The following is a 27,434-nucleotide window of genomic DNA, read 5'->3' as shown; positions in this document are numbered from 1 at the left end:
TGTTTGTCTCATTAAGAGGAAGTCGTGTATGTTTTCAATAAACATTGTCACACTTTCACCGTCGAACAGGACAGAAACGCAGCCCTGCGACTCAACACCGTGTGTATCAGCTCCATCCGCTCGTCCAAATTAGACCAACATGCCAGGGGCAAAAATATGCTCTCTTCAAAACCACGCGGCACATTTCAACTGAAGCGTCAGGGAATACGGAGGGGGATATTTAAGCACTGAAAACATCCATCCACCCATTTTCTGTACCGTTTATCAGTTAAGGGTCGCAGGGGATTGGAGCCTATCCCAGGTGACATTAGGGGTTCACCCTGGACGAGTCACCCGTCTGTCGCAGGGCCATCAGGAGCAATTAGGGGCTCAGTATCTTGCTCAAGGACACTTGAACATGGTCGAACCAGCGACCATTTGGTTGCTAGACGGTCACGCTTCCTCTGAGCCATTGGATACCTAATTAGATTTTACAGTACTTTTGCTTCGTTACAACAAAGACACATGCAAACATAACGCCACACATAACACAAGGGGGGGGGGGGTATTTGAAAAGAAGCAAATCAAAAGTACGCAGGCACTGAGTCGAGCTGACCGGATGAATAGAGTTTGACATTCAACAGGTAGGTCTTTGTGGTCTGTAGTCAACATCGTCTCAGATCTTTGCTCCTCTGGCAAATTGTTTCATCTTGGAACAAACTGTTGCCAGAAAGTGTAATCTGAGCTCTATTTGATTTTCTCCCTAAATTTAGACCACACAAATGATTTCCATATGAATGTAATTTGTGTGGGTCTGGTAAACAGCACTAGAAAACAAAAACACTCAACTGTATACTGTCCATATAGCACAACAAAGAAGAACGATATAACACAGATACACAACACAAGCTCCTTCTCGTTATTTGCTTGAAAAACGTACGTGCGAGGATTATTCTTTACTGGAAGCCCTGTCCATGGTGCTGAGTGTCACGGTGAAACATTGAATACAACTCAACTGCAGAGTTACATTTATCAACAGCGGCACTGACCTTTCTTCTATCGCTTACGAGGGATGTCAGCTCAATAACACATTTCACACCTCCTGATGGTGATTTTTCTCCACCCTGGCTGACGCAGACGGATGAGGAGAGCTGCCAGAATCCTCATGATCGCCCAGTTAAGCCTAATAATAAACAGCTGAGTCCAGTCGACTGATTCAATATATCTAATGGGTTCTGGTAGAAATGCCAAGAAACAGAGGAGGGGAGGCCCAGAGAGTCGGCACTCGGGGCCACACAAGTGGTGGATGTCACCTTGTGTCAAGTCAGTCATGGTGTTTTAAAAGATCCTGCGTCCTCCACTGTGTTTTCCTGCTGTGGCTCATCATGTGTTTACCCTGTTTAGTTGCCACGTTGTCATTAGCCGTGTTTCCATAAAAGGATTGTGATGTGTATTTGGCTGTTTTGCGCATTTTGCTTGTCATGGACACAGAAACCTATCACAGAACATTGACTTGGTTGCCAGGTTTCTTCGCTCCAGATGTCTTAATGGAAGCTTAATGCTGTAATTTGTACTTCCTTGTTTACGGCATTCCTAATATTCATTGGACATTTTATGGAAACCCAGCTACAGTCTCCTCCTTTGTGCTCTCTGCTTGTGTCTCCCTCATGTTTGCTTCCCTGGATGGTTTTTAGCGCATTTTCTGGCTGCCTGCAAGTGAAGTGATTCAATATAGATTTGATTCTTACAATCTTGTGTTTTGACTCTCATTTGACTCCCACTTTTGTCATTTCTGTTACTGTGGAGGTCCAATGAGGAACAGCCCCTGCTGGTCTGGTGCAGTTCTGATAATTGGCTAGGCTACATGCTGGAAGCAGGCCCAGAGCAGTACTGGAGGTCTGCAGCTGGAGTGCAGTGCAGGGCTGCGGGGACTCTGATGGCTGGTGTCCTTGTGGGCTTGCAGCTGGAGAACAGGCGGGAGCAGGGCTGGAACTGTGGGAACAGAAAGCTTCATCGGCTCTGGCTTGAGACTGGTGGGAGAGGGGCAGGTTTGGAGACTGGTGCCAACAGGAACCACAGAGGGTCCAGAGCCATGCGGAACACACTGTCTTCAAAATCCACCACAGAAGCATGGGACATGGCCAGGAGGGTAAAAAAAATTAAATTGTGGATCTGGTAGTCTGGAGGCTCACTGGCTTGAAATGGGAGTTAACAAGCTGGTTGCTATCAAGCTGATAACTGGATAACTGGAGTAATCCACAGGCTAATAGCTAGAAGGTCAGGGTGCAGGATGGTGCCAGACATGCTGGAGGTAAGCTAGCTGGTGGCTAACTGGGGCGAATAATTGGAAAGGACCAGGCTTAAACAGGTAAGAGCCCAGCCTCAGGTGAAAACTGACAAGGCTAGGAGGATACAAGTTGGATAACCTGAGGAGAAACAGTCTTTGTGTGGAGGACAGTAATGGAGCTAATGTCTCGGCCAGGCCCGGGACGTCTTCCCATAAGAAACTTAAACTAATTCTGGTCCACGATGTGGCCAAACCAAACTATTAGATACGCCAGTACAAGAGAATAACAAAAGCTTACAGGAACTCCAAACAGAAGCTGGTGGGAATCCACAAAACACACAGTCCTATAAAAGGTTGTCCAAATAAAGAAAGTTCAAAGGAGCATGCAGGCGAATCCAAAACAGACACAGGTCAGGAACACGAGATGGCTGTAACTCATCACAACACAAAACACTGATGGCGTGGCACACAGAGAGGTGAGCGCACACACACTTAATACTCTGGGGAGGGAACCTGATGAGGAACAGGTGAAGACAATCATGTTGGGGGGGGGGGGGGGGCATTCATCAGGAAGTACAATGGCCTGGGGCATAGGAGGAAAATACTTTCAAAGTAAAATAGGAAGAAGGTCCAGTTATTGTATGGGGAAATGCATAGAAAAGCAACTTTTTTAACTTTAGTGCCACGAAAACAGTTTTTCTAATTTCTTTTCTCCTAAGGACCACAGTTTGTATAATTCTTTATTTCTGTCTCTATTGTAATCCACTGCTTGGATTTAACAGACATTTCTTAATTTGCAGACAACAAAACCCTTCCTCTCCGAGGCGGCACACAGCCAAAATGAGTCACGTGTGCGGTGGATGATAAAACCCAGGGCAGGTAATGCCCTGACAGACTTTCTCTAATACGGCATGTTCGGAACATTGTGGCTGAAGGGGCCTCTTTACTTAATGAACGCTCGCATCTGTCGATACAACTGAGTCCAGATTAGGATTGGTTAATCCTGTAAGATTTGTGCCGATTCAATTGCAAAGCTAGACAACCATCTTAAAAGTGTGCAACTTTGACCGGGCGACAGCCTCGGTGTCAGAGTAAATCGTGCCATCTGCGCAGTTGCACCGCGCCGTGCGTTGTGTGTGGCTTCACAAAGACGTGACAGCAGACTTAGATTTGTAGAAGAGAAAAATGGAACAGAGGTTCTGAATTTGTAAAGCAGCTTCCTGGGGGGGGGGGCAGGCAAGTGTGTGTGTGTGTGTGTGTGTGTGTAATAATCATTGTCATCTCGAAATGTTAATGATTTTCAGGCGGATTAACCTGGTTGCATACTGACTCAATTTGAGCCTCATGGTAAAGAACCTCAAACATTCACCTTTGTGTATTCATTTCTTCCACACTTTGTCTTTATATTATAAGAGTACATGGGGGGGGGGGGGGGGACGGGACATACCACGGGGGATTAAACCTTTGCCCTTTACTGTGAGACAATGAGAAGCCAGACTTTCCTAACCTGTGTGACGGTGCAGATCAGCCTCTGAGGTGCCTCATCAATGAAGACATCTCCCAGATTTCCACAGGATGAGCATACAGACCAAACACCAACCTGTAGAGCTTTAGTCTTCGGCGAAGAATTCATAAATTTCAAAACATGGAGAAGCGTTCACACTCAAGCAGGCATTTGAACACGTTGTGCACCAGCTCTGACATGCTTGTGAGGGTCTCAGCTTCGCAATCTTAACCTCACTTTACGCTACGAGCCTAATCTTGGCATTTGTTTACTCAATTAAGCAGTTAAAGTAACATCAAATAAGGCGCGGCAGGAAACACCCAAAAAACAATCTACGGTCTTTGGCCGTGTTACATTAGGCTAGCGTTGGTGCACCTGGGCAAATATTTTGTTTTACTCAACAGACATTCCTTTTTAGAATCTTACAAAAGCCTGTTTTCATATTGATAAAGGCTTTTATTGTTATTTCGTGCAGAACATGCTTTCACATGTCCAAAGGCTGCACCCAAAATTTAAAAAAAAAAGGAAGAAAAGGAGGCAAGTGAGGCCATGTAGCCTCATCTGACATAAAATTATGAAATGAAAATGTGCCAGTTTTCATGAGCTCATTCACTGATAGCATGTTGACTTCCTGGTGCAGCTGGATGTCCATGCAAAGTGTGGCCCGTGGACCGAAAAAGGTCCACATACAGTTACTTTATGATGACTAAATGAATGGATCAAAAAATATCATAAATCAAGGGCTTGATTTGAAAAAAAACAACAACAACAAACACTTAAAATATTTCATGTACATCACTACTTTATGCTATCTCTTTTTTGTTCAGGAAACATACTCGTAAAATATGTAGGATACAAAATGTCGTATTATTTCGTCATGGTAAGATAGGGTGGCAGATTAATACTTCAGTCAGAGACGAGACATGCACCTCACAGCTGAAGTTCTACGCGTACGGGACAGTACATTTGAGTTCCATAGGTTCTAAATCTTTTCAGTTACCTGGATGTGAACTTTACCTGCGTTGTTACCGAAGCATCCTACAGAAATCCATTCTTATTCGAGCCTGAAGCTCGGGATCTTAGTATCATTTTGCATTTTAAAAACGCATGTTTGGTTTTGCTTCATCTTCGTCATCTTAGAGTTTCAGTTTTGCCCCTCCGAGGGAAATCGTCGGATCCCGGCTGTCTTAAAGATTCTTAGGTTGAATAAATACATTTCTCCCGGCATGAATGTCAAAATCTTGCCGATTTCATTGGAACTACGCCGGTACTGAGTCGTTACGTTAAGTTGCAACAGAACCAAACTACAGCCGGTCACAAAGTTAGATTTTTACCCACTAGGATTCCAACCTGCGAGGGCACTTGTGAGGCGGATATCTGACAGTCATCAGAACATTGTGTTTTAGAAGACGGAGATAAAAGAGCAGGGTCTGGAGGGATTGTAGTTGTGTTCAGCCTGTGTGGTACTGTCATTGTGATTTACTGTTTGGAGTTGGACAAGCTCCCTCCATTCACTTTTATCCCTCCACTAATATTCATGGGGATTCAACATCCATCACTTTAATCAAAATATAATCACAACTTTAAAAAAAAACCACCATGCCAAAATCATGTCAGTTTGTTCCCACTTTGCTCTGAGAGGCCAGTGATTGATGGCCTGGGGTGTGTCAGGTTTGTCGGCAGCCACCTACAGAGGACGATGGGAGACACGTAGACGGATGGACGTTGACAGTTGATGAAAGGGAAAAAAAACACCGACACAGAAAAGTAAAGGAAAGCCCATGAACTTCGGATTTAAAAGCACATTGAATATTTTCTTTTTCGCAGACATGAAGATTGACTCCCTCATCCAACATGGCTGAAGTCAACGTAGCATCTAACAGCTACTCTGTTGAAGTTAGCGATGAACTTTTCCTGCTGTTGTCAGTTTCGTGGCACGAACAGTCGCGTTGCAAATTCATAGCAGGCTCTCTGTCAGTGTTCCCTGTCTTGTCCTTTTTTGGCTGAATCTATTCTGTGAATCCATATTAAAATTCAATAAATCTTCCCATCCATAAATCACTTCAATTCACCAGAATGCTGGCATCAAGATTCGAGCTGCGTCTACGAATGACGTTGGACGACAGCCATCTTATTGAACCGCTAATGTGACAGAACAGAAGAAGAACAGTTAAATGACTTTGTGGTGGTTTCAAACTCATTACCCCAGAGAAAACACACAAATAAAAACCCCAGTTAATGACTGTGAATTATTAAAAACCTCAAAATGACCGGATGACAGGACTGTGTGTCGATGGAACGTGTTGCCAGGACGCATGCGTAGAGCCTAGGCCTAGGCCAACCAGGAAGCACCCACAAGTCACAGGATCTTCCAGGAAAAGTTCTGCTTTTCTACAGAAGAATTTGTTCGTCGTTATTCTGAAGTCTTGATCTTGACCTGCTGTCCATGGCACCAGTTACCGTGATCATATATCCCACTGGAAAGTGATCCTGAAAATCCCACCTTGAAGCTGAATTTGCCTCGCTAGCCCACCAATCCTGCCGCAGCCTGGAACTCCGTCCTCCTTGCTGCAAACTTAACGCCTGCTTGCAGTCCGTGTGTGAGTTTGACTGACGCATTTTCATGCCTCGCTTCAGGAAATGCAAAACACACCGTACACCATGCATTAAACGTTTAATGCATGTTTTGAGGGATGCATATGGGCAAGATAAAAAAAAAAAAAACAGAACACGACTGCTGCGGTTAGCTTGAAGGTAATGATCGGGTTTCTCTTGTGCAGCCTGACAGGCTAATCTGACGCCCTTATAAATGTCCATTTTCCTTTAGTGTGTTACATGTTTATTAACAACATTATCATCATAGTTCAGGACAGATTCTGAATCATGGTACAAAATTTTGTAAAAGCCCACACACACACACGCACACACACACACACACACACACACATACATATGTTCTTAATTGTAAAGCATGATGTTTAGACTTCTACACAGTGACAAAAGACAAACAGAATTATAAATAATATTATTAATGGAAAAAGTTATTATAAAGACACATAATTACATCAATAACGTGTTTCTGTCGGTTCCTGTCGTTGAGGTAGTCATGATCCTGCTGATAATGCGCCTGTTAGAAACCTTCCTAACGCCTGAACTGCAGCCTGGTGACACACCAAGATGTGTTGCGTCAAAAAAACAAACAACTTTGCACACACAAAGATGTTCAACAACAACCAGTAAAGTGTTGGTTTGCTCTTCATCAGGACTGCTGAGTCTCCCAAATTCTATCACGCCACTCTTTGCTTGTTCAGGCACTACAAATGTTTTATTAACCCAGAAATGATGTGGAGGGGGTTTATTATGTTGAATTCCAATTTTAAGAATACACAACCATTCAACTTTGTTCTGTACTTAAAAAAAAAAAAACAGAGAAGAAATCAGGGTCTTACCAGTGATTCAGAAAACCTAGGATTACTTGAGCCTGACTCCCCCGTGGATAGCTTTCCCTCCCCGCTGCATGTTACTTAGAGGGCTGAGCTGGTCCCCCGTGCCTTTATGTCTGCAGTGTCTGAATGATGGTCTCAGAAGCTTAAAACCAGTGCTGGCCACCCCGGGCTGCATAAAGATGTCATACACACCCCACTATTAAGGCAAAGAGTTACGAGCCACGTTTCCCTCAAAGATTTAAAGTTAAAGGGGTTACATTTTGTATTCACCAATCAAAAATCTGCATTATACCAACAGCGGTAGGGTTTATACCAGCATTAATAATGCAGAGGGACTGCAGAGGAACATGATGTTCTGTAAACTGACAATTGGGTGTGGATAGAAATCCGTGTTTTATCGTTTCACTTTCATTATTTTCCCCAGAATCAATGCTACAATGATTAATGGAGGTCCCCTAATGTGTGGTCTTGTAAGAAGGCAGGAAGGGCAGGTACTGCAAACATTTAAACCTTTTCAAAAAATAGCTGCAGAAAGGAATATCATAGCAGGATTGGTCACATGTTTTTGTTCCTTCCTCTTGTGCTTTTTCCTGCCAGCTCCTGATGCCTCGCTCCTTGTCAGTGCCTAAAAGGGAAGAGACCAGATCAGCTCACTGTCACGGCTTCTTATTTTCTATCGCAAGGAGTTTGCGTGTTGTCAGACCTGGAATGGTGTTGTCCAGGATGAACCCAAAGAACCCTCCGATGAACATGTGCGTCGTGAAGAGTACAACAATCACTTGGTCTAGTTCCTTCATTCCTTCAAAGAGAAGAGAGAGTAAAGATTTGCCACCTTTTTTTTTGTAGCTGCTTGTGAAATAAAAAGGAGGCAACTGTAAATCTTGTAGGGAGACACTTTGTTCCTGCCTCCTCCACATGGAGGTCAGGGGTCAGGTTTAAGTTCCATCTACTAAAACTCCAGAAATACAAGTTCCCGCCAATAAGAACCAAGAGCAACTGGGGACTGACAAGTAAATCTTAGTCAACAGGCTAATAGTTAATCCATCCTCGCTCCTTTACTCCTGATGGCTGGATCTCTTCCCTGCTTTCTGGCTGTTCAGGCCAGATGATCTTTATTCCTGGACTGTAAAGCCTCAGAGCCGAACACCACATTCATCAACACGAACATGTCCTTTTTCCTTTTTAAACTATTTTCTTTTCTCCAACATTTCCACCTTGATCCAATTGACTTTTTCTAAATTTGCTCCCACAATTATCGGTGGTTTTGGGCTCCTAAGCCTCGGGAATACCTGGGCTCAGCAGCCTCAGCGTGGTCAGAATTCTAGGGAAAGATGACGGTTATTGCCAGTGTTTCCCCTGGGACTGAAAAATGTGTCTCATTCACGAGTGTCATGTCATTGTCACTGTTCAGTTAATGTTGAACAGCAACACAGACCACGGATGAATTAGGCAGGAAGTAGAAGGTAAGGAGTGGGTCCACGGGGTGGGGAGGCGGGACAGGGGGGTACATGTTGTCTCACACCTGGAAGGCGGTCCTCCATGAACTGTCACACGGGGGGGGGGGGGGGGGGGCAGCGTATATAAACCTGGATGGCTCTTCTCAGGAAGACTGCGGGAAGTTTGACTGTCTGAACGTAGCAAGGTATGAAACACCAATTTAATTTGTTTGTTTAGAAGAACGATAATTTGTATTAAATTTCCTTTCATGTATTTTGTGCCTGGAGGAAGCAAACACTGGTGGAAATAAATCAAAGACGGGACGGTCTTTTAATAAATCCGAAGGAGACAACGTTCCACAGAAGAAGGCAGAGAGCGTCCTGATTGGTAAAAGATGTATTTTTGCATTGGGCTCTTTTAAAAGTCATATGGTCGGCCTGGCGGCATTCCAGAGATAACGGAGAGCAATAAACCAGCAGCGATTCACAAAAGAACCCAGTAAAGTCTGCAGGTCCACAGACACTCCGAATCAGGAGGACTTCATCGAGGCTAAACGGCCGTCTCTGTAATCACTAGACCACTGTGGCTCTCCAATTTGTTGAATCAGAGATGGCCTTTCATGTGGAATGTGTTACTCTCAGCTTGTGAATGTAACACCGACAGCCAGTGACTCCGTGGATGCCCCTTCCCTCCCAACGCTCCTCTGGCGATCAACTGGCAAATTAAGTGGTATCAAGATTTGAACACAACGCTGACATAGTTTGTCCCTGAACACGTCCTTGTTCAAATAACACATGGAGGAACACACACACACACACACACACAGTGTAGATGGGAACAATCAACAATGGCTTCCGTGACATTTCTGCATTCCTTAGTACCATCAGGAGTGTGTGATAGAAGGCAAGAAAAAGGAGGACAAAACTGATGATCCAAACACTCGTCTTTGATGCTGGAAAAGTAACAGGGATCTAAAGTAACAAGAAACACAGGAACAGGTGAATAATCTAAACAGAGCATCTCACACTGAGACGGCCAAAGCGAAAGTCAACTCATGACGCAACCCCAAGCAGGTGGGGGACACGGGGGCAGGGAAGGAGCTGATTCTGTGACTGACGAGGACTGATGAAGTGAAGGACAGTTTCCATCAGCTTCATCACATGGCTGGTTCTTCCTGCTTTCTGGAGTTACGAAAGTGACACAGGAGGGAAAACGTCTTTGTCGGGCAGAGAGAAACATAGTCGTCAAACCATGACAGCAAAATCTGCTTTAGTGTGCATTTCCTAATTTTCCCCGTCACAAGCGTATGCTTAACCCAATCTTGACACCCAACCTTAACCCAGAGACAGCCACCAAAAGCATGGAAGACACCACGAGTACAGAAGTCTCCTGATTTTCCAATTGAACAGATGTGTTAAATGAGGCCACACACACATTTCCCATCCAATGAGGCAAGAGTCAGAAGTTCAAGGCACCCGCTGAGTTGGTTTTAAATCCCGCAGCCTGTGCATCTAAAGATGTCTGGATGAGCAGCAGAGTGTTTACAAAGAGCACTGACAGGCTTCCTCTTGTGTGAAGTTATCAGCTGAGAGTTGGGGAATGACTCTGGGGCAAGAGTGCTTTATCTGAGCCAGGCAGATTACAGCCAGTGACATGGGGGCAAGCCAAGAGGATTGAGAGGTAAGCAGCCTAGACCTGAGAAAACCAGACAAGCCCTCATGCCCAATGTTGAACCCTGGATTAGCACTTTCCTGGGAGACACTCGCATCACATGACTCATGGGATCAAGGTCTTATGTCTGCAGAGAAGAGCTGTGTAATCTTGAGGATTGCTCTTTTGATGGCTCTTCATAGGGGGTGGCTACTCACAGCCTCCGCTGCTGATCAGTGGGTCATGAAACGCATGGAGTCATCAGCTAATAGCGGGTGATTGATCGGCCATTGGTTAGAAAACCTCAGCTCAGTCAAACTTGTATCACATCGCTGTCAGACGGACCTCATATCTACAAAATCCGGTGTGATTGGCTGCCCTGTGCACGGGGGGGGTTCACCGATATTAACAAGAGCTTGTGACTAAATCCCATAACTCCAGGTCCTCGATCTGTTGGCAAAATCTCATGATACCCCCCCCCCCCCCGCCTCCGTCTCTGATGAAGTGCAATGTCATCTGACTTCCTCTTAAGGACATAGTTTAATAAAATGTTTCCAAATTATTAATCATCCATTTCCTGTAACAGTTTTGGACAAAAGATCTCTGTCGTCTCTTTTCATCTGATGGATTCATGTTTCATGGCTGGATTAATGGGCTACCGCATGTATGGCTGTGAGCATGTGGATTATGTTTGTGGAATGCATGAGGTGAAGACAGATCTCTTGCTTGACCATACATAACTTTTTTCCCCCTCTTCTTTTCCCTCTCCATTTTATTTAGTCAAGTTTTCCGATGGTTTATTACCCAACCAGTCAGACAAACGACGGAGTGAAGACACCGTCCACCCTGTTTTCCCCAACAAGTGTTGCCATTTACTGGAGCACAAATCCAAGCCAGACCTGGTTCGACCTGGACTAATCCTGGATTGAATTTAGTTTTTTTTTGTGTGTGTGTGAGTGTAAACACTGAATAAACTAAAATAAAGAAAAGCAAATAAAGAAGTACAATGTAATGGACTGTAGTCTAAAAATGAGTGGGCAGTGCCACCATAGAAAAAGCTTTGTACTTTAATAAAATACTCTGAGGGACAGACAAAAGCCTCCTTGTGAATGTGAAAGGATAAAAGACACCAGTTCCTTATGTGACCTGTAAGAGTAGGAAAAATATCAAAATGTTGTGTGTGAATGTGAAAAGCATCATGACCAAGCGAGTCCCACCAGTGCCCCCTACAGACGGAGCAGCTCCTCTCATCCACCCAGACCAGTCTGACCAGACTCCTGACAATCCCAGTTGAAAACTTCAGTAACATCTCTGTTCCAAGAAGTTCAGTTGCAACACACAACCACAAAAAAAGCATATTTGGAGTTCAGAATCAGCTAAGGCAATTAGGAAGGCTCTCAGTGACATCTTAAAATCTAGGCTTAAGACTAAAGGTAACCAAGCAGGTGCCATCTGGGCCTGTGGGATTTGGGAACACCTTGGCTTTAGGAGCTTAGGCTGGCAGAACCGCTGCCATCTTTTCAAGGGTAATCTTTCAGTGCAGCAGCAGGTGTGCAGCCTTCTTCCTACTCCCTGTCGGAGCCCAGGAGGATTCCAGCTCTGCTCTATGGAGAGGAAAATTCAACCCCAAGCGTAGACGATAGCCATGTTTTAAGAGGAATGCCGGATGGTATAAAGCTCACACGCAGCACGTTTTCATCCGTCAGCGCCGACACTCGCAATTTGTCATGAGGGAGACGAGTTGTTTCCACGTGATATAATAATCCAGTTGATCAGGTTTTATGAAGCTGAAGCACAGCTCTGCTTGTCTCCCATCCTCTGTTTTTTCATCTTTCTCAGGTAAATCCCTCCGTAGAGAAGCAGGGAAGGACGGGCGTTGGTTTGCTACTAGACCACACAAGAGTTAGCACACATTTGTCAGGGACTGTTGGTTCAAACCCGTGAGTGTGCTTCTCTGACTGCTGAGCCAACACAATCCTTTCCCAATGATGTTGACACCTTTTCCCAGCTTGAGTGGCTGCATACAGCAGAAAGGCGGTCCCCCGCTGAGGCAGATGTGAAAGGAAACACTTTTATTTCTTCTAAAAAAATGTCTTCTTTCTAAAAAAAAAACAAAACGGCTCACTCTACACACCCTGTGAATTTTTGTGAAAATCAGCCAGATATTTTTGTGTAATCCTGCTGACAGACTGACTGACATGGGTGAAAACATAACCTCCTTAGATGAGGTAATTATATGTGCGTGCGTGCGTGAACAAACTGCCAAAACTACCTGTGTCAATGATGCCAGGATTGGAATGGAACCAGGTCGGTAACACAAGGCCACTGAATGTAGAGAAGCCAAGGATGAGGAGGTTACGGGAGGAGTTCAGGTCCACATACTGGAGGGAGAGAGGAAGGAGAGCCAGAGGTAAAGCTGAGCCTCTCGGTTGACTCTCACACGCTGGCTGTTATTTTGTTGTTCCGCTTCAGCTGGCTGCTTTTGAACCACACATCAATGATGCTGTTGTTTTTTAGGATTAACTTGACAGGTTCAGGGGCAACTTGATCTATAACTGTGCTTTAACTACATGATTATATCTGGAAGAGATCAGATTTTCTTTGCCAGGGACCACAACAATAATGTCTAACCGAGGGGGTTGACACAGTCAGAAGGGCAAAGGTCGCCTCCCACTTCTGGGTTCGTTTCCAAAAGGTTTCATCTCTTTTCCATCCTCTTACGTGATACTCAGCCGCACCTGAGCGCCATAAATGACAACTTTTCTGCGAATGCTACTAAACTGTTGTCTCCATGAAGTTTTGAGACCAAAAAAAATGTAAACAAAAAAAACACCAAAAAAAAAAAAACAGCTGAGCAGGAGCGAGTCATACTTCATTTTGACTGAAAGAACCTCTCTCTTAAAAAGTTACATCGTCTTGGTGGGACTTTCTACTAACACAGTAAATACAAAGGAGGGAGGTCTATATTTTTTATTTATTTTTCTGGCAGACCTTCCCTTCAGCTCAGTGCTGCATGGAATTCTTAAGAACCCCTACCAAAATACTCTGAGTTTTACTGCCAGTTCAAGGAATTTGTCAAACGGCTAAACAGAACCCAGAAAAAAACAAGCTGAGTTACTGTAGAGGATGAGGATACGGCTCTAAATAGAGACCACCTGTTTTGGGAGGTCAATGTTTAAAGATTTATGTTGCTTTTTGCAAAACGCTCGCTGTTTAATCTCCATGAATCCCTCATATTTACCATTTATTCAACTGCAAAATGTATTTTAATGTTTTTTTTTTATTATTTTTTACTGGTTTCTGGGTAGATCTGCTTACGTGTTTTTATTATCTCCACTCAGTTTGTTCTTACTTGTTTCTCTGCGGGAGAAGCACTGGGTTTTCCTGTGCAATAAAATTTGCTCTTTAAATAAATACATTTCCCATTATTCCCCTAAAAGTAATAAAACTACAGGGATGCTGTTCCAGCCCACATATCTGTGGGACATGATTAACACCAACCCCGACCAAAATAGCAGACAAACTTCCATTTTAAACACTAACATGATCCTCCAGCCGTGGTTTCAGTGGAGGACAGCGACTCAGACTGCACTCATCTGTACAGTAGGCAGGTGCTTTGGCTGTAGGTTATCAGGGTGTTGACTTTTGTTTTACCTGGAGGTTGGATATCCCCACTGCTGCGATCATTCCAAACATAACAAGGAACATTCCTCCGATGACTGGATCTGGGATGGTGATAAAGACAGCTCCAAACTTCCCAAAGATCCCCAGGACGATCATGAGAATTCCAGTTGTCTGGAGAACGAGTCTGCTGCCGACCTGCAATGAAACCATCGCAGGTCCTCGTTATCCATCATTCTCATCACGCCTGCATCATTGTCAGCAACGTGCATCGGTAAGAATCACACACGTTCTCTTTTCCATGTTAAAATGATTCTCCATTTTTTGTGCAAATGCGAGCAGAGAGAAAGAGCTCGTGGATCATGAATTCTCAGGTCAACAGTGCAGAGGAGCCCATGGAATATTCAGCAGCAGCTCTTACCTACCGTGGGAGCTGTGTTGTTGAGTGTGAATCTGCATCAAACCGACACACCTTGGCTCTGGGCCGAGCTTTTCAATTTCAGAATGAAATGCAAATAAATGCACTTGAAGCCGAACTTCTTCTGCCATGCTTTTGACTGCATGTTCTAATCTGAGGGTTTTACTTTGGTGGGCAGCGACTGTGACGGAGCCGGAGCTCTATAGATCCCTCCGTTTTAAGCTTTCATGTCAGGGGCCTATGGACGACTCTTCCTCTGTTCAAGTAAAGTCTCTCTCGCTCTCTCTTTCCACACACACATATATACACATCCACACTGTCTAGGATGTTTAAATATGTGTGTGCTGAAGCGTATCCTCATTATTTGTCAGAGGTGGCAGGTGAAGCCCAATTTGTGCAGATTGAATGATAAAAGCGTAAATTAGAAATGTATTTTATTCAATTGGATCAAAACTTCTATTAGGGTTTGCACCAAATCCTGCACTCACATGTGGTGTGAAGATCAATAAATTCTGGAATTAACATGCCATTTTATTGTCAACTCAAAAAAAGGGAATAATACTGTACCCTCAGTTTACTTACATAAAATTTAGAAAAAGAAAAAAAAAGGCAAACCCTAAAAAACCTGATGATGGAAATAAATAAAGCACCTCGGCTATGATGTGACACTTGAGTGCCTCTCACTGAACCCCTGGAGGGCTGAGCAGCTACAGTCCTCTGAGCTTTCATTTTTACGAACCGGCACTTAAGCCAACAGCAGGAATTCTTCCAAGGGGAAGGGGAGAGGCAGTTACATGCTCGGCTAAACCTCAAAGTGCTTCGCTGGCTCACTCATCAAGTGACAAGCATTTGTCTGTCAAGAGCAAGTAGCCTCATGCGGCTCTAAAAGCTAACAGACGGAATTGGTCATCGGCAGCTTTGAATATATATATAATATAAAGCTTTGTACACATATATATAGATATATATAAAAACATAATAGGGTCTTCGCCCCGGAGGACCTCCGGGCTCAGGCCCCAAATATCTGCAAACAAAAAGCATGAAGACCTCCTTACAGGATAACCAGGTGTAGGGTGCGTGTGCGTGTGCGTGTGTGCGTGTATTTCTATGTCATCATGGAATCGTCAAATATTGACCTTCACTCATCAAGATTGTTAATACAAGCCAGATGTCGTCCTCCACTCAGGACATTGACAGAGAGCGTCAGGGCTGTGTTTGATGTACCTCAACTGTGATCGTGGCAAATATAAGAGTTCACGTTACATTAAACAAATAATTTTCCCCTGGGAAACATTTTTGATGCTTTTGTCCGTCATCTTTGTCGGATGAATCCGCAGGTGAGCATTTAGCAACATGGCAGCAGCTCTGTAGTAGGGAGCGTTGGAGCAGGAGAGAAAACAGACGCCGGTGCTGCTCTGCCTCAGTCCTCTGTTTCCATCATTGTTATCTATTTAGACATTTTTCAGATAAGACTAAAAGCTCCTGCACTGCTTTTGCAAAATGTTGTAGCTAAAAAGGTAATTATTCCATTGACAGAATGTGGGTCAACTCCTTCCTGAATGATTCACTTTGTATTGAGGGGGACAACCAAGGCCCGGTTTAGGCTCATTTATGCTCCACGATGGACTGAATACTGACCGAGTTTTCTGCGTCTGCGTTTGTTTCGTCCATATTTGTGCTGGCTTCCAGAGAGCGTACCCACATGAACCACGCAGGGGAGAGTCACTGAGAAACACGGGGATATTGTTGGGCGGTGATATTAGCAAGACACGGAGTAAAAAATGGAAAGTGACGCCTGAACTTTTTGAGGCGAGTGAGTGCAAGTTGGTACGAAACTATACTGAGCGCTTCAACCTCACTAGGGCACAGGGGCAGACGTCTATGAAAGAGTTACACCGCACTCACGATCAAAAAAGGTGCTAGTCAAACAAAAAAAACAAAAAAAAAATAAAAATAACAAAACTGAAAATGTCAAAGGAAACTGACGACACACTTAAATCCTTAAGCAAGACTTCATTGCCAAGCTTTCAGTCAAACAGGGACAGACATCTGCAACAAAACAGCTGGGATGAGATGGAGTTGATAAAGAACCGCCCTCTAGTGGATGCCCTTCGTAACATCCGTGCCAGACTAACAGACAAACAGTGACATGAGGGCAATGATGGCTTCGCATGTGGAGGCGGAACCTACCTTAGTGATGCCCAGTGCAGCGATGTTTTGGCTGTAGGAAGTTGTTCCATTTCCAGTTCCCCAAAGAGCAGCCAGGATGCAACCGATGCCTTCCACGGCAATACCGCGGTTGATAGCGTGAGTAGGAGGAGGAGGAGCACCAGAGAGACGAGCGCAAGCGTAGTAGTCACCAATGGATTCCATGGTAGATGCCAAGACCCCTGCCATCATACCCAGCACTGACGAGACGCTCACTGTAGGCATTCCCCACTGACCTACAGCAAGAACAGGGTTAACACGAATCACTACTCATACACGGAGGCAAACACACAACCGTGGGTATCCTGAAGCAGGGGGGCTCACCTTGGAGGGCCGAGCTGAATGGCGGGCCATGGGCCAAAACAAAATTCACGACGGCCCGACAAACTCACTATCATGACAAAAATACCACCTTGTTTAGGTGATGTCCCTGCATTATTATACAAGTTGATGAGAGAGAGAGAGAGAGAGAGAGAGAGAGAGAGAGCAACTGTTGGGGAGGTTATAATGAGCACCATTCCTGTGCTTGTCTAAAAAAAACTGGTCTATGCATGTGGCCTTTTTTAGATAGAACGATTCTACCTGCAGCTGGATTATAAAGCTTATGCAAAATGTTGGTATGCCAGTAAAACCCAGGTGGTGTTTATGTATACAGTTATCATGAACACACTGTCCTTTGTTCTTAGACTTTTGGCATTCTCAATAAAATATCTCATACATAACACAAGAACACCAGTCCCAGATATGCAGGGGGGCCAAAATGTACAGGTGGCCCACCTGTAGAACTGCGCCTTGTGTGAGACAAACATGTCATTTTTGATATTCATCACGTCTTTTGATGCAAAACATCACCTGTTCAGATGCAAAACCGTGTTTCCTATAAGGCCACGATCCCCGTACGAGGGTACATGAACCTCCGGTGGCACAAAGGTGTATGTCATTAAAGCAAAAATTAATAATAACGAATTAGGATCCTCTCAACATGATCCACAAAAAATGAACCAGGGAATGTTTATCTCGCCTGCAACGATCTGCTCTCTCCCTTCCTCTGATTGGCTCTGACAACTAATCCATCTCACTCAACACGCAGAAATTCCCTTGAAGTGCTAGAAATCTTTTTAAATCTATTTGGTTGGATACTTCGGTCGGACGGGTGAGATCTGAGTTGATCTGAGTGTCCCATAGGGGCATTAAGGGCTTTATCTTGATCCTGATAACCTGCTGCAACACACGAGGGCTGCCTTGCATGGTGGTTCCACGTCGGGAGGGCCACGGCAATTCAAGTGTCACGATTTGATGGCCTGGAATGGGAGTGAGCTGTTGTTGTTTTGTTTTTTTTTCCATCCTGATGAAAATGTTTGTCGCACTTAAGGTCCCAGTTTGTGAGTTTAAAATGTTCTTGCTAGCTTTCTCATTGTCTGATACTCCTGCAGTCCTTATCGCAACAGTGCCAGATGGCATGCGGCCCACAAACATGAATACAGGTCATTTTCACTGCATTACTTTCATGCCCTATTTGCCGGGGTGGCACTGCTGTCATATTGCAGGCTGCTACCAGGTGACCTGAGAGGCCACGTGAAAGAAATATGTTCACTGTAGATGTATTTTGCCTCTTGGCTGTGGAGGGATTTATAGACCAGAAGTGGTACACAACATCTGTCAGACCAAAGTTGCACATGACGTCACACTGACTTTATATGATCTTTTATACAAACATCTGGACCGATCTAACATCTCTACATTTTTTTCTTCCCCTCTCCAGTTTGCAAGATTTAAATAGTATGAGCTCATCCATTCCCCTGTGACTGCTTTCTCAGGGCCTGGCCTTTATGACCTCTGGTCCTTTTGGACTTCTTAACTCATAAGAAAATGGCTCCACGTTCCTGTTCTAAATCCAGTCCTCTCAATTTACACATCAATTTTTCTTTAGAGCCCATTGTTATCTTTAATGATACCAATAGGAAACAGGGAGCATGTATAATGTGCATAAAGCCAACAGTCGGAGAGGATGCAGTGCATCGGCTGAGTCCCGACTGTGGTTTCCAGTGTCATGTCTAACCAAGATACCATTAAAGGAAGTGGTGCTAGCCTAGACACCGATGGCACTAACACCATCTATGGAGGTAGAGGGGCTACATAGCAGGAGGAGGAGGAGCAGGACATCGAATCGTGGTTCGGATCCATGATAGAAGCACAGGAATCAAGAAAAATGACTGATTTGAAATGATGGGACTTCTACATCTCCTCCAGTCCAATATCAGGCTGCAGGCACAAGTTTTCACTGGAGCCCTGGGACTTGTCGCTGGGTTCCATACAGCAGCTCTGCAGACCCACGGCTTCCCATTTAATGCTTCGAAAATGATGAATAACTGACAGTGTGGTTACTCTGTCATGCAGATGTTGTTGACAGAAGACCGACTGGCTCATGTTAAACTCATTACATAGGAAAATGTTGTTAGGAGGGAGAAAGAAGAATCGTAAATGGTCTCCCCACGCTGTCTTTAAGTCCTGGTTGTCATCCAGGCTGGATCAGCACGGCTACAACAATGAGACGGATATTTGCCTCCCACAAATCAATTCCGTGAACTGATGAGTAATAGATGCACCCCAGCGCTGGCTGGCTGGCTCACTGTCGCCACAAACATCAGTGCTCCTCCTCTCCTGACACGCCACTGACATCACATTCTCCACGACAGCAAGGCGTCCCTGATTGGTCCCTCTTCTTCTTTCTAACAAATGAATACGGCAACTGTCCTCTTAATGTCTCTCCCTCTTGGTTAATGCGCTTTTGCACACGCAACCAACGATCACATGCATTACTGCCCCCCCGTGTTGAAGAGTGAATAAGTTGTCTGCCCCGCGTGTCTTTCTCAAAAAGCATCTTTTACATCATTTTTGTCGATTGAGCATCAAAACTAAAACCTGCCTTCAAAATGTAAAGAGTAGAAGTTAAAGATGTTTGTGTTTCAGTGAAAGGAGTGAGAGCGGAAAGTTGTTAGACACCTGAAAAGCATGCTGAAGCGCAGTGACGATGTTTTTGCACCTGGTCACAGTTCTACACTGAGCTAAAATGTGCAGAGAATTAATTAATCAGACGTAATCGTCAGTATTAAAGCGCTTCATCGTCACTGTCATACTTGTGCATCTTTGTTTCCAAAAGCATGTCTTTGACTTTGAGTTCATATCAGGTTGAGGGAAGCCAGCAGATTTTTGGGGGTTTTCAGTAAATATCCGTATCTGATCAAAGAATAATATCAAAACCTGCCAAAACCATATGCAGACTGACATTGTTTACAGATAATCTGCTGCACCTACAATCATAGAAAAGTTTGGCACCACTGCTTCTGTTATTATTGTGGTTTGCTTTCTCCCTAAATCCAAATGTCCTAGAATGGATTTTGCCATTTATATTTTTGAACAAGATGTCAAACTGAGCCTGCAAGCAGCTTTTTTTACTATCTTTGTTATTACAAGATGAAAACCTTGAATCGCGATTCCTTACTCTTGATTTGGAAATTAAGTCAAAAGTTTGTGTAAATATGCAACAGTTTCACATGACCTTTGAAAATAGATAACACATGCTGCACGTGGGCGAAGGCACGGCTCAGAGGTAGAGTTGCTGTCTAGTAACCGAAGGGTCGCTGGTTCGGTCCTCATTCCCCCCGGTGACCATGTCCAAGTGTCCGTGGGCAAGATACTGAACCCCCAATTGCTCTTGTTGGCCTTGTGACAGACAAATTCAGTCAGGATAGGCTCCAGCCCCCCCACTGCCCACAACCCTTAATGGAAAAGCAGTATAGAAAATGGATGGATGCTCAATGTGAACGTCTAGCATGACTCGTGGCTGTTACAGCTGCAGCCAAGAAACTGTCCTCAGGAAGAAAACAACGAAACCCATCGTTTCCTAAATCCATCATCATACCATCAACGGGTTTTTACGCAATTAAAGAGGCCGATCGTTTTCATTGGCTCCTCCAGATTCAGGAATGTTTTGGTGGAGCTTCAAAGAGCCGTTGTGCAGCAGTCAGCTAACGGCCAAACCGCTCTCCTGATGGGTTTTCTCTGGGTGATTCTCAACCATGCAATTAAAGAACGCCTGATTCATGAGTTGATGAGATGGTAGGAAACGCTTTCTAGAGGAGCTTGCGTAATCAAGATAATGTGATTTCTATAGCTGTCAATCACTTATAATGGACCAGCTGTTCTCTGGCGTTCTAACTGATGAAGAATTAGATGCATTCCACATACAAAATGTGCAATTCACCATTGAAAGAGAGTTTTTGATAGAAACCACTCAGCCTGCCTGATGATCATAGACATGCAAACACTAAAATAATGCCATATATAATACATCCATTTGGTTTAAGATGACGAAGGACATTTGCCGCTCACAGACCTGGGTAAGGCACATGGAACCACGGCGAGTTTGCCACAGCGTCCAAACTGATGTCGGTCCGCGCTGAGAAGCCGTACTCATCGGACTTTGAAGGAAGGACGTCAAAGACGGTCAGCAAGAAGCAGAGCAGCCAGCCGCCACACATCCCGAACAAAGCCTGGAATGAGAAGACGGCATTTTAGAGCCATCAACCTGGGATTCAAACAATAATCATACACTCTTTGTCTGATTTATGTAAACCTTCACGAGTAAGTGAGAGCAGTAGAGCTGGACTATGAGCCCAACCTGGCGTGAACCCTCCAGGCTTTCAAACTTAACTAACAGCAGAAGACTTTACAGCAGATTTAAAGAGATTTATCACGTGTAAGACACACGCACCAGACTATTCAATCAAGACGCAGGACCACACACTTGGAGTTCATAACTCTGTCTCCCAGTGGTGATTCCAGGAAATCGGGACCTCAAATGTGACTTTGGAGTCAATAAAATACGGAGGCGGATGGTTTTTAGAAAATGTTGTCATGTTTGCGTGGAATATTTTGCACAGAAAAGCAGTAAAAAGGCGGAAACTATGCGGATGAAGTCACAGCGACGGACGATGGCGAGAACAGCTAACAAATCCACGGCCTTTACATTTAGCCCCCAGCACACCGCATCAGAGGTGAAACTGCAGACAATCCAGATCACTTTGTGACCGTGAGAACTTTTACAGCTTTTAAAAGTGAACAGGTTATATTTTGCCGTGAAGGTGACCAACAAACTTTAGAGGGCTTTGACTTAGTTGGGTCATTCTACAACTCCCGTGTTGCTGGCAGGACGCTGTTTACTGGTACACGACTGCTGCACAGCTGTATTTAGACATGTGAGCTGGAGCTGAGCTGGAAAATAAAGTTTAATTGCTGGTCTCAAGCTGAGTCAGTGCCACTGTGGCAGGTTAACACAACACGGGGACACTTCCGGGTCAGCGCCTTCTCTCTGGCTGCTGCTGTTTGGTATTCCACGGCTGCTCCGTTCACAGCGTGGGATTCCGAGATCTTTTAGACTTCCATCCCATTGAGAACAGTAAGATTATGTCTGTTAACCCCTCCCAGTACAGGATCATTTGGGCAGATAATCTGTTCGGATCAGCTTCCGTGTATATCCAGAGGGGGTAATCGGACCCCAAATCAGCCTGATTATCCCAAAGTGTGCTCCCAGCTTAACGTAATAATGAATGTTTTTATTGTGCTTGTATTAATCTGGAGCCTGCAACACTGCTGAGGCGCCGGAGCGCACGAGTGCGTCGCTAGATGATCATGCAGGAACAGAAATGCCCTCATGCAGGCATCTTTGAGGCTATGAGAAGCTTGTGGGCAGAAAACAAACCCAGCTCTTTGTAATTCCTGGACATCTACCGGTACTTTGATGTTATCTTGACGCCGTCACCTATAGGAATAACGAGACAAGCCGCCTCGCTGAGGGGTGTGGCTGTTCTTTCAGTGGCAGTTGCTCATCCCCAGCTTCATTCGGTTGCGTGAGTTCTCTACAAGTTCTGCCTTTTCATGTTTTGTGTTTCTATAGACAACAAATACAGTTGCATGTGAGTTTAAACTTCTGGAATGAAGAGCCTCGTAGTTGGCGGTTTGTGTCTTTAAGTTTCTCTCAGCTTTAATCAGAGGCAAATCGTTCTGACAAATTTTGTTGAGCGACCGTACTTCAGGCATCCAGAGATTAAACCTCGCAGCAAGAGTGACTCACGCGCTCTCTAGATAAGCTTCTGCATTCAAGCGCGTGTACATAAGACACACAAAAAGGAAATTATGGTATTTGTGTTTGTCTGTCACCACAGGCTTTTTCTCCTTGACAGATGGTAAGTGTGAATATTGGATAGTCATGGTTCAAGGGTTTACAAATCTGCCTCATACAGTCCCGCTAAAGGATCTGACCGGGTTTTGATTGCTCAAGACAAACATGTAAAGAATTCCTTTTCAACTGTGAAAGGAAGAAAGAAAATAGGTGCGAACTTGTTGGACTTCTCTGGTGGAGGGAAGAGATTTCAATCAAGAGTAAAAGGGGTTTTGAAAGAGGACAAATAGGTCGGGTCTCCCCTCAATTTCCACTCCACGACTTATGGGATGTTTTAGTCCTCTATTCAAATATTAATATCTATATTTGTGCATATATTTTTAATGTTTTGCACTTTTTTTCTGGGTTATGTCTTTTAATTAAAATGTGCTCATTACAAGAAAATGTTCTGTCTTACTCTGAAAGTGTCACAATATTTCATACACTAAATTCGAAGCAGATTTTTCTTTCCAGAGGAGGATCGTTACAGTCTGATAAGATTTTGATGCTCTTTCATTCTTCAGTGTCAGATTTTTTTTTTTAAATGTCCACTCCACTGTCTAAGCCTATGAATATGAAATATATTTTGTATTTCCGATTATTTTTTTAAAACTTTTTTGGTTGAAACTTTTAATGGACTTCTGCCGCGACTGGTGCTGCCGTCTGTTCATTTTAATCAGTATTTCAAAGGCGTCAAAGGGACTTTTTCAGAATAGAGGACAGAGATCTGACCGACGCTGGAAACTCACAGAGAAAAGCTTGAAGAGCGGATAATGGAAGACCTTCCACTTCTTATCCTTGTACGCGAGCATGGGAACATCCACTTTGCTGAGATACTGAGAGAACAGGAGGATCAGACAGACCGTGCTGTGGGTAACAGAAGACAGGACAAAAGGTGTTATCACACTTCTTTCTCTCAAAGCCTTGCCAACACGAACAGTGACTGTGTTGCTGTGCATGGCTGGTTTCCAGATTTTACATTAAGTGGGAAGAGCAGGTTGAAACACGTCATTCGACAAACCAGTGGTCACGACTTTCCGGGCATGAAAGCAGTGATGTGGGTTTGTCATGGCTCCTCAGAGGGAAATCCACAGTAAACATTTAGCGAGGTCGTCCGGACCGAATTCCACGGGATGACAAAATGCATGTGATGACTGACATGAAACAGCAAAATGCATGTGGTGCAACGGCAGAAAGTAGAGCACGCGTGTGACTGACAGCCAGGGGTTGGTGGCTTTTCCACAGCGTCTCCTATGTTAGCAGTGACAACCGTTATTGCTTGAAGGAAACTAGCGAAGTTCAACATAAACATGGCTGTTGGCATCGTCTGGCTGACGCTGTAAACACATCGCTGAATAACTGACATCTTGATTAAAGCTGAAGGTCTGAGGAAATTCCCAGCCTCCCCTGTCACAAACGTTAAAATTGTTTGAATTGTTGTTAAGAATTATAAATTGCAGTTTGGCACAGAGGACCCTTTTTCTCCAGAGATAGTTTGACACGCGCCTTCAGAAAACGCCTTTTGTTTCAACTTTGACAAATGAGAAAACCTCACGTGAAAGCGCTCGTCGCTATCAGGATTTAAGGAGTTGGAAACCCTCAGACGCCTGACCACGGCATGCCAGCATCGATAAGACAGAAGGACATTCTAAAGACACCCTGAGTGCATCCCCATTCCAGAAACTGGAGACTGATCCACTTTGTCGTTCTCCAAGCGGGGGTGTGGCATGATGAGGTCCTCATCCTCCTCTGTGGAGTTCTTCTGGTGCAGACTCTCGTCAGCTCCGCCGTTGAGATGGGATATCAGAGCTTTAAGCTGCTCCCCTGCTCGTCTCCCCTGCACCTCCGTGGCTCTTACACTCGCGCTGAGGAGGCGCCGCAGCATCAGCAACACCTGCACAGCCTTGTGTGGTGTATTCTGATGACGTTGCGGTTACAAGGGCAAGAACGGTTTCGTTCCGTCAACTCGCCAAACACCAGATGAGCGGAACTTTCACTCTGAAATACCAATTTAAGATTGCAAGATATTGTTCATGTTTAAACACGCAAATATCCCCTGTGTCTTTCCTGAATGGAAAAGCAAGGAAAAAAAAAAGCTCAGAACAACTTTGGCAACACAAATCCAACAAGTATTGACGACTAGAAGATAATACATTGATGGAAACCAAACAGAAAAAGGTAAAGTATATTTTTCTTGTTCACATTAAAAAAAGATTAGAAATCTGCTTCATTTTCTCCGCACTTTGTTTCTTATGACAAGTGAGAAGAATTTGTTGTTGTTGTAGTTTTTTTTAACATGATGGACGAGTTGAATTACAACCACAGGATCACCAGGTCGGTGTTCCTGTAAGCTGCTTGATATCCTGCATGCAGCCTGCAGGGAGGAGGCAGGGCACCGAGGCTAAGTAGGACATGACTGATTACCAACCATATATGGCACCGGGAGGTAGATGTGCTGAACCTTTTAAAACCCGCAAGGATCACTCAATGTAATGACTTTAGTCTGCATTATCTGGAGAAGGTTTCATGTGGTTGGACAGAGCAAAGCCAACGGTAAATGAAAGGAGAGTTCATGTGGACCAGAGAGCCACACTATCACTCGTTGTGGAGATAAGCTGGATTAAGACAGTGGATGTTTCTGCTTTGGAGAAGAAATCAACAGCCTGTAAATAATAGTAAAAAAAAAAAAAAAAAAAACACTGAATGAATACGTTCAGCTCCACACAAACATAAGGTTGTTGGTTTTTTTTCGTGCATCCTCTTGTGTTACATCATCACGGCCAGGAAAAGGCAAGTATACAACTTCCTGCAGTGAATGCTTCAGAGGTCGTAGTTACAGTATTTGTTCCAATGCTGCTTTTATACAGACAGACAACTTGTAAGCGTTGAGTCTGAGTGCCGATCCAGCTCAGATGACTCTTGGTAAGCCTGCGTCTGTGTGCTTGGTAACGATGTGTGGGCTGACCCAGGAGCTATGGTTGCTTTCAGGGGGTTGATTCATGCATAGTTTTGTGGGTCAGGAAGTTCAGACTGGCTTTCATCACAGGTGGCGTCAAAAAAAAACCAACCTTAACTTCCGTTACAAGTGTTCGGCAATCATTTTCTAGGCTTCATGTTTGGAACTTGTTCTCACCCAGCATTTCCTGATTTACCGCATCTCCTGCACACAGATTACTTGCTGCTTATTTGCTTATTACTAAGGAAGACCTCTAACTTCAGACATTTTCGTTCCAATGTCTGGGTGTGACGTGTGCAGGATTCCTGCCGTATGCACACACGTCCCTGGGGCAGAGTTTCATTGCTGCGTCAATGTGCAAGGCTTCATTTATTTTACTGGCCCCAGAAAACCTGCTTTTTTCAAGATCATTATTTTCATTGCATTGTTTTGCCAAGTAATAGCAAAAAGATGAGGTTATTGTAAATCTTGTAGCGGTGGTTTACATTAAAGTGTTCACAGGTGTACACACTCCAGTGCTATGACACTTTTACTCACAGAGCAGAGATTCCCCAGTGTCCTCCAGACTTCTTGCCAGCTTCGATGAAGAGGGACAGACCAATGAGATTGATGGTGGGAGCGATAGCCAGGGGGCCGATGTATTTGAGCACGAAGCCCACCAACCCAGAGAAGCCCAGCACGAGCTGAAGCAGGGAGGACACCAGGATGGCACCTTGGATCTGTTAATACGAGGGAAACTACTAAACCGTGTTCGCCTTTGTTCAACTTTGCATCAGATACCAACTTTGTGGGATGGATGGATGGATTTGTTTATGAAGTTGTTCATGGTTTTCAACAGATTTTGCAGTCAGCCTTTACACCAGAGGCTGAACTATACTACGAATTCACGATAAATTATGAGATTACATTTACACTTGGTTGACCATATTTTTACTAATTTCTCATTTTATTGGTTTTGGGATCTTTTAGGGTCCAGTGCTTGTGTGTTCACGTTTCTGTGTGTGCACAAACTTGCATTTGAGCGCAATATGATAACACAACATCATAACCCATTTTTTTTCAAGTTCAGTCAGAGGATTATTCCACTTGAATTTATTCACTCATAATTTATTTCTTATTTCTTATCTTAATCCTTCCGATTATTAAATTTTCGCTGACTAAGGTTTTTGGTTCCGTTGGTGTTTGCTGGATGTTCTCGTGTAGAAGTAAGAGCGCACTGTTGACACACATGAACTGACAAAGTGATTCAGTGGGTCGACTGTTTTGGCCCACGGGTGTTCCTGAGACATCACGTTTACTGGTGACATCTTGAATGTGGTTGAAAGTTTTACATACCTCCCGCATCCGCGACATCCAGATCTCATCCGAGCTCTCCGTTTGTAGCGGGCTGGTTCCATTCTGCAGATTCACAGACAGCATCAGAGGGTTACCGGGGGCTGGGCACTGCCACTTGGGCAGCGCTAGGATGGCCAGAGTGGGAGTGATGAATGAGAATGTTCCACCCTGGAGGATCGGTAACCTGCAAGTCAAGAAGGGAGGTGAGTTTAAAGGTCAGAGGACGATGGACCAAATGATGTCAAGTCTCTGCAGACGAGAATGACCTCAGCTCAGAGAAAGCCTGAGGGCCGAGCTGTGAATTTTATTGAGCTGGTTGTTTTGTCACTGACTGGGTTTCTTGACGGTCACACAGCAAAACTGAATGCAGGAG

General features: G+C 44.4%; 1 protein-coding gene across 1 annotated transcript in view; it reads right to left on the bottom strand.

Annotated features, from left to right (window-relative positions):
- Positions 1–6,444: 6,444 nt before the first annotated feature.
- LOC147259357 (solute carrier family 23 member 2) overlaps positions 6,445–27,434 on the bottom strand; it is a 40,724-nt gene continuing 19,734 nt past the window's right edge. The window contains exons 4-12 of the mRNA XM_086207911.1: positions 27,062–27,245; positions 26,264–26,445; positions 23,520–23,637; positions 20,947–21,103; positions 16,533–16,786; positions 13,958–14,122; positions 12,576–12,684; positions 7,920–8,015; positions 6,445–7,841 (exon numbers count right to left, since the gene is read on the bottom strand). Of these exons, the coding sequence (XP_086064037.1) occupies positions 7,672–7,841; positions 7,920–8,015; positions 12,576–12,684; positions 13,958–14,122; positions 16,533–16,786; positions 20,947–21,103; positions 23,520–23,637; positions 26,264–26,445; positions 27,062–27,245 (1,435 nt within the window). The 3' untranslated portion in view covers positions 6,445–7,671. The remainder of the gene's footprint in view (positions 7,842–7,919; positions 8,016–12,575; positions 12,685–13,957; positions 14,123–16,532; positions 16,787–20,946; positions 21,104–23,519; positions 23,638–26,263; positions 26,446–27,061; positions 27,246–27,434) is intronic.

Source organism: Aulostomus chinensis, chromosome 7 (genome assembly GCF_037954235.1).
Source record: "Aulostomus chinensis isolate RoL2024-O1b breed Wild chromosome 7, RoL_Achi_v1.0, whole genome shotgun sequence".
Classification (NCBI taxonomy): domain Eukaryota; kingdom Metazoa; phylum Chordata; class Actinopteri; order Syngnathiformes; family Aulostomidae; genus Aulostomus; species Aulostomus chinensis.
This window is presented reverse-complemented; position numbering and strand designations above follow the sequence as displayed.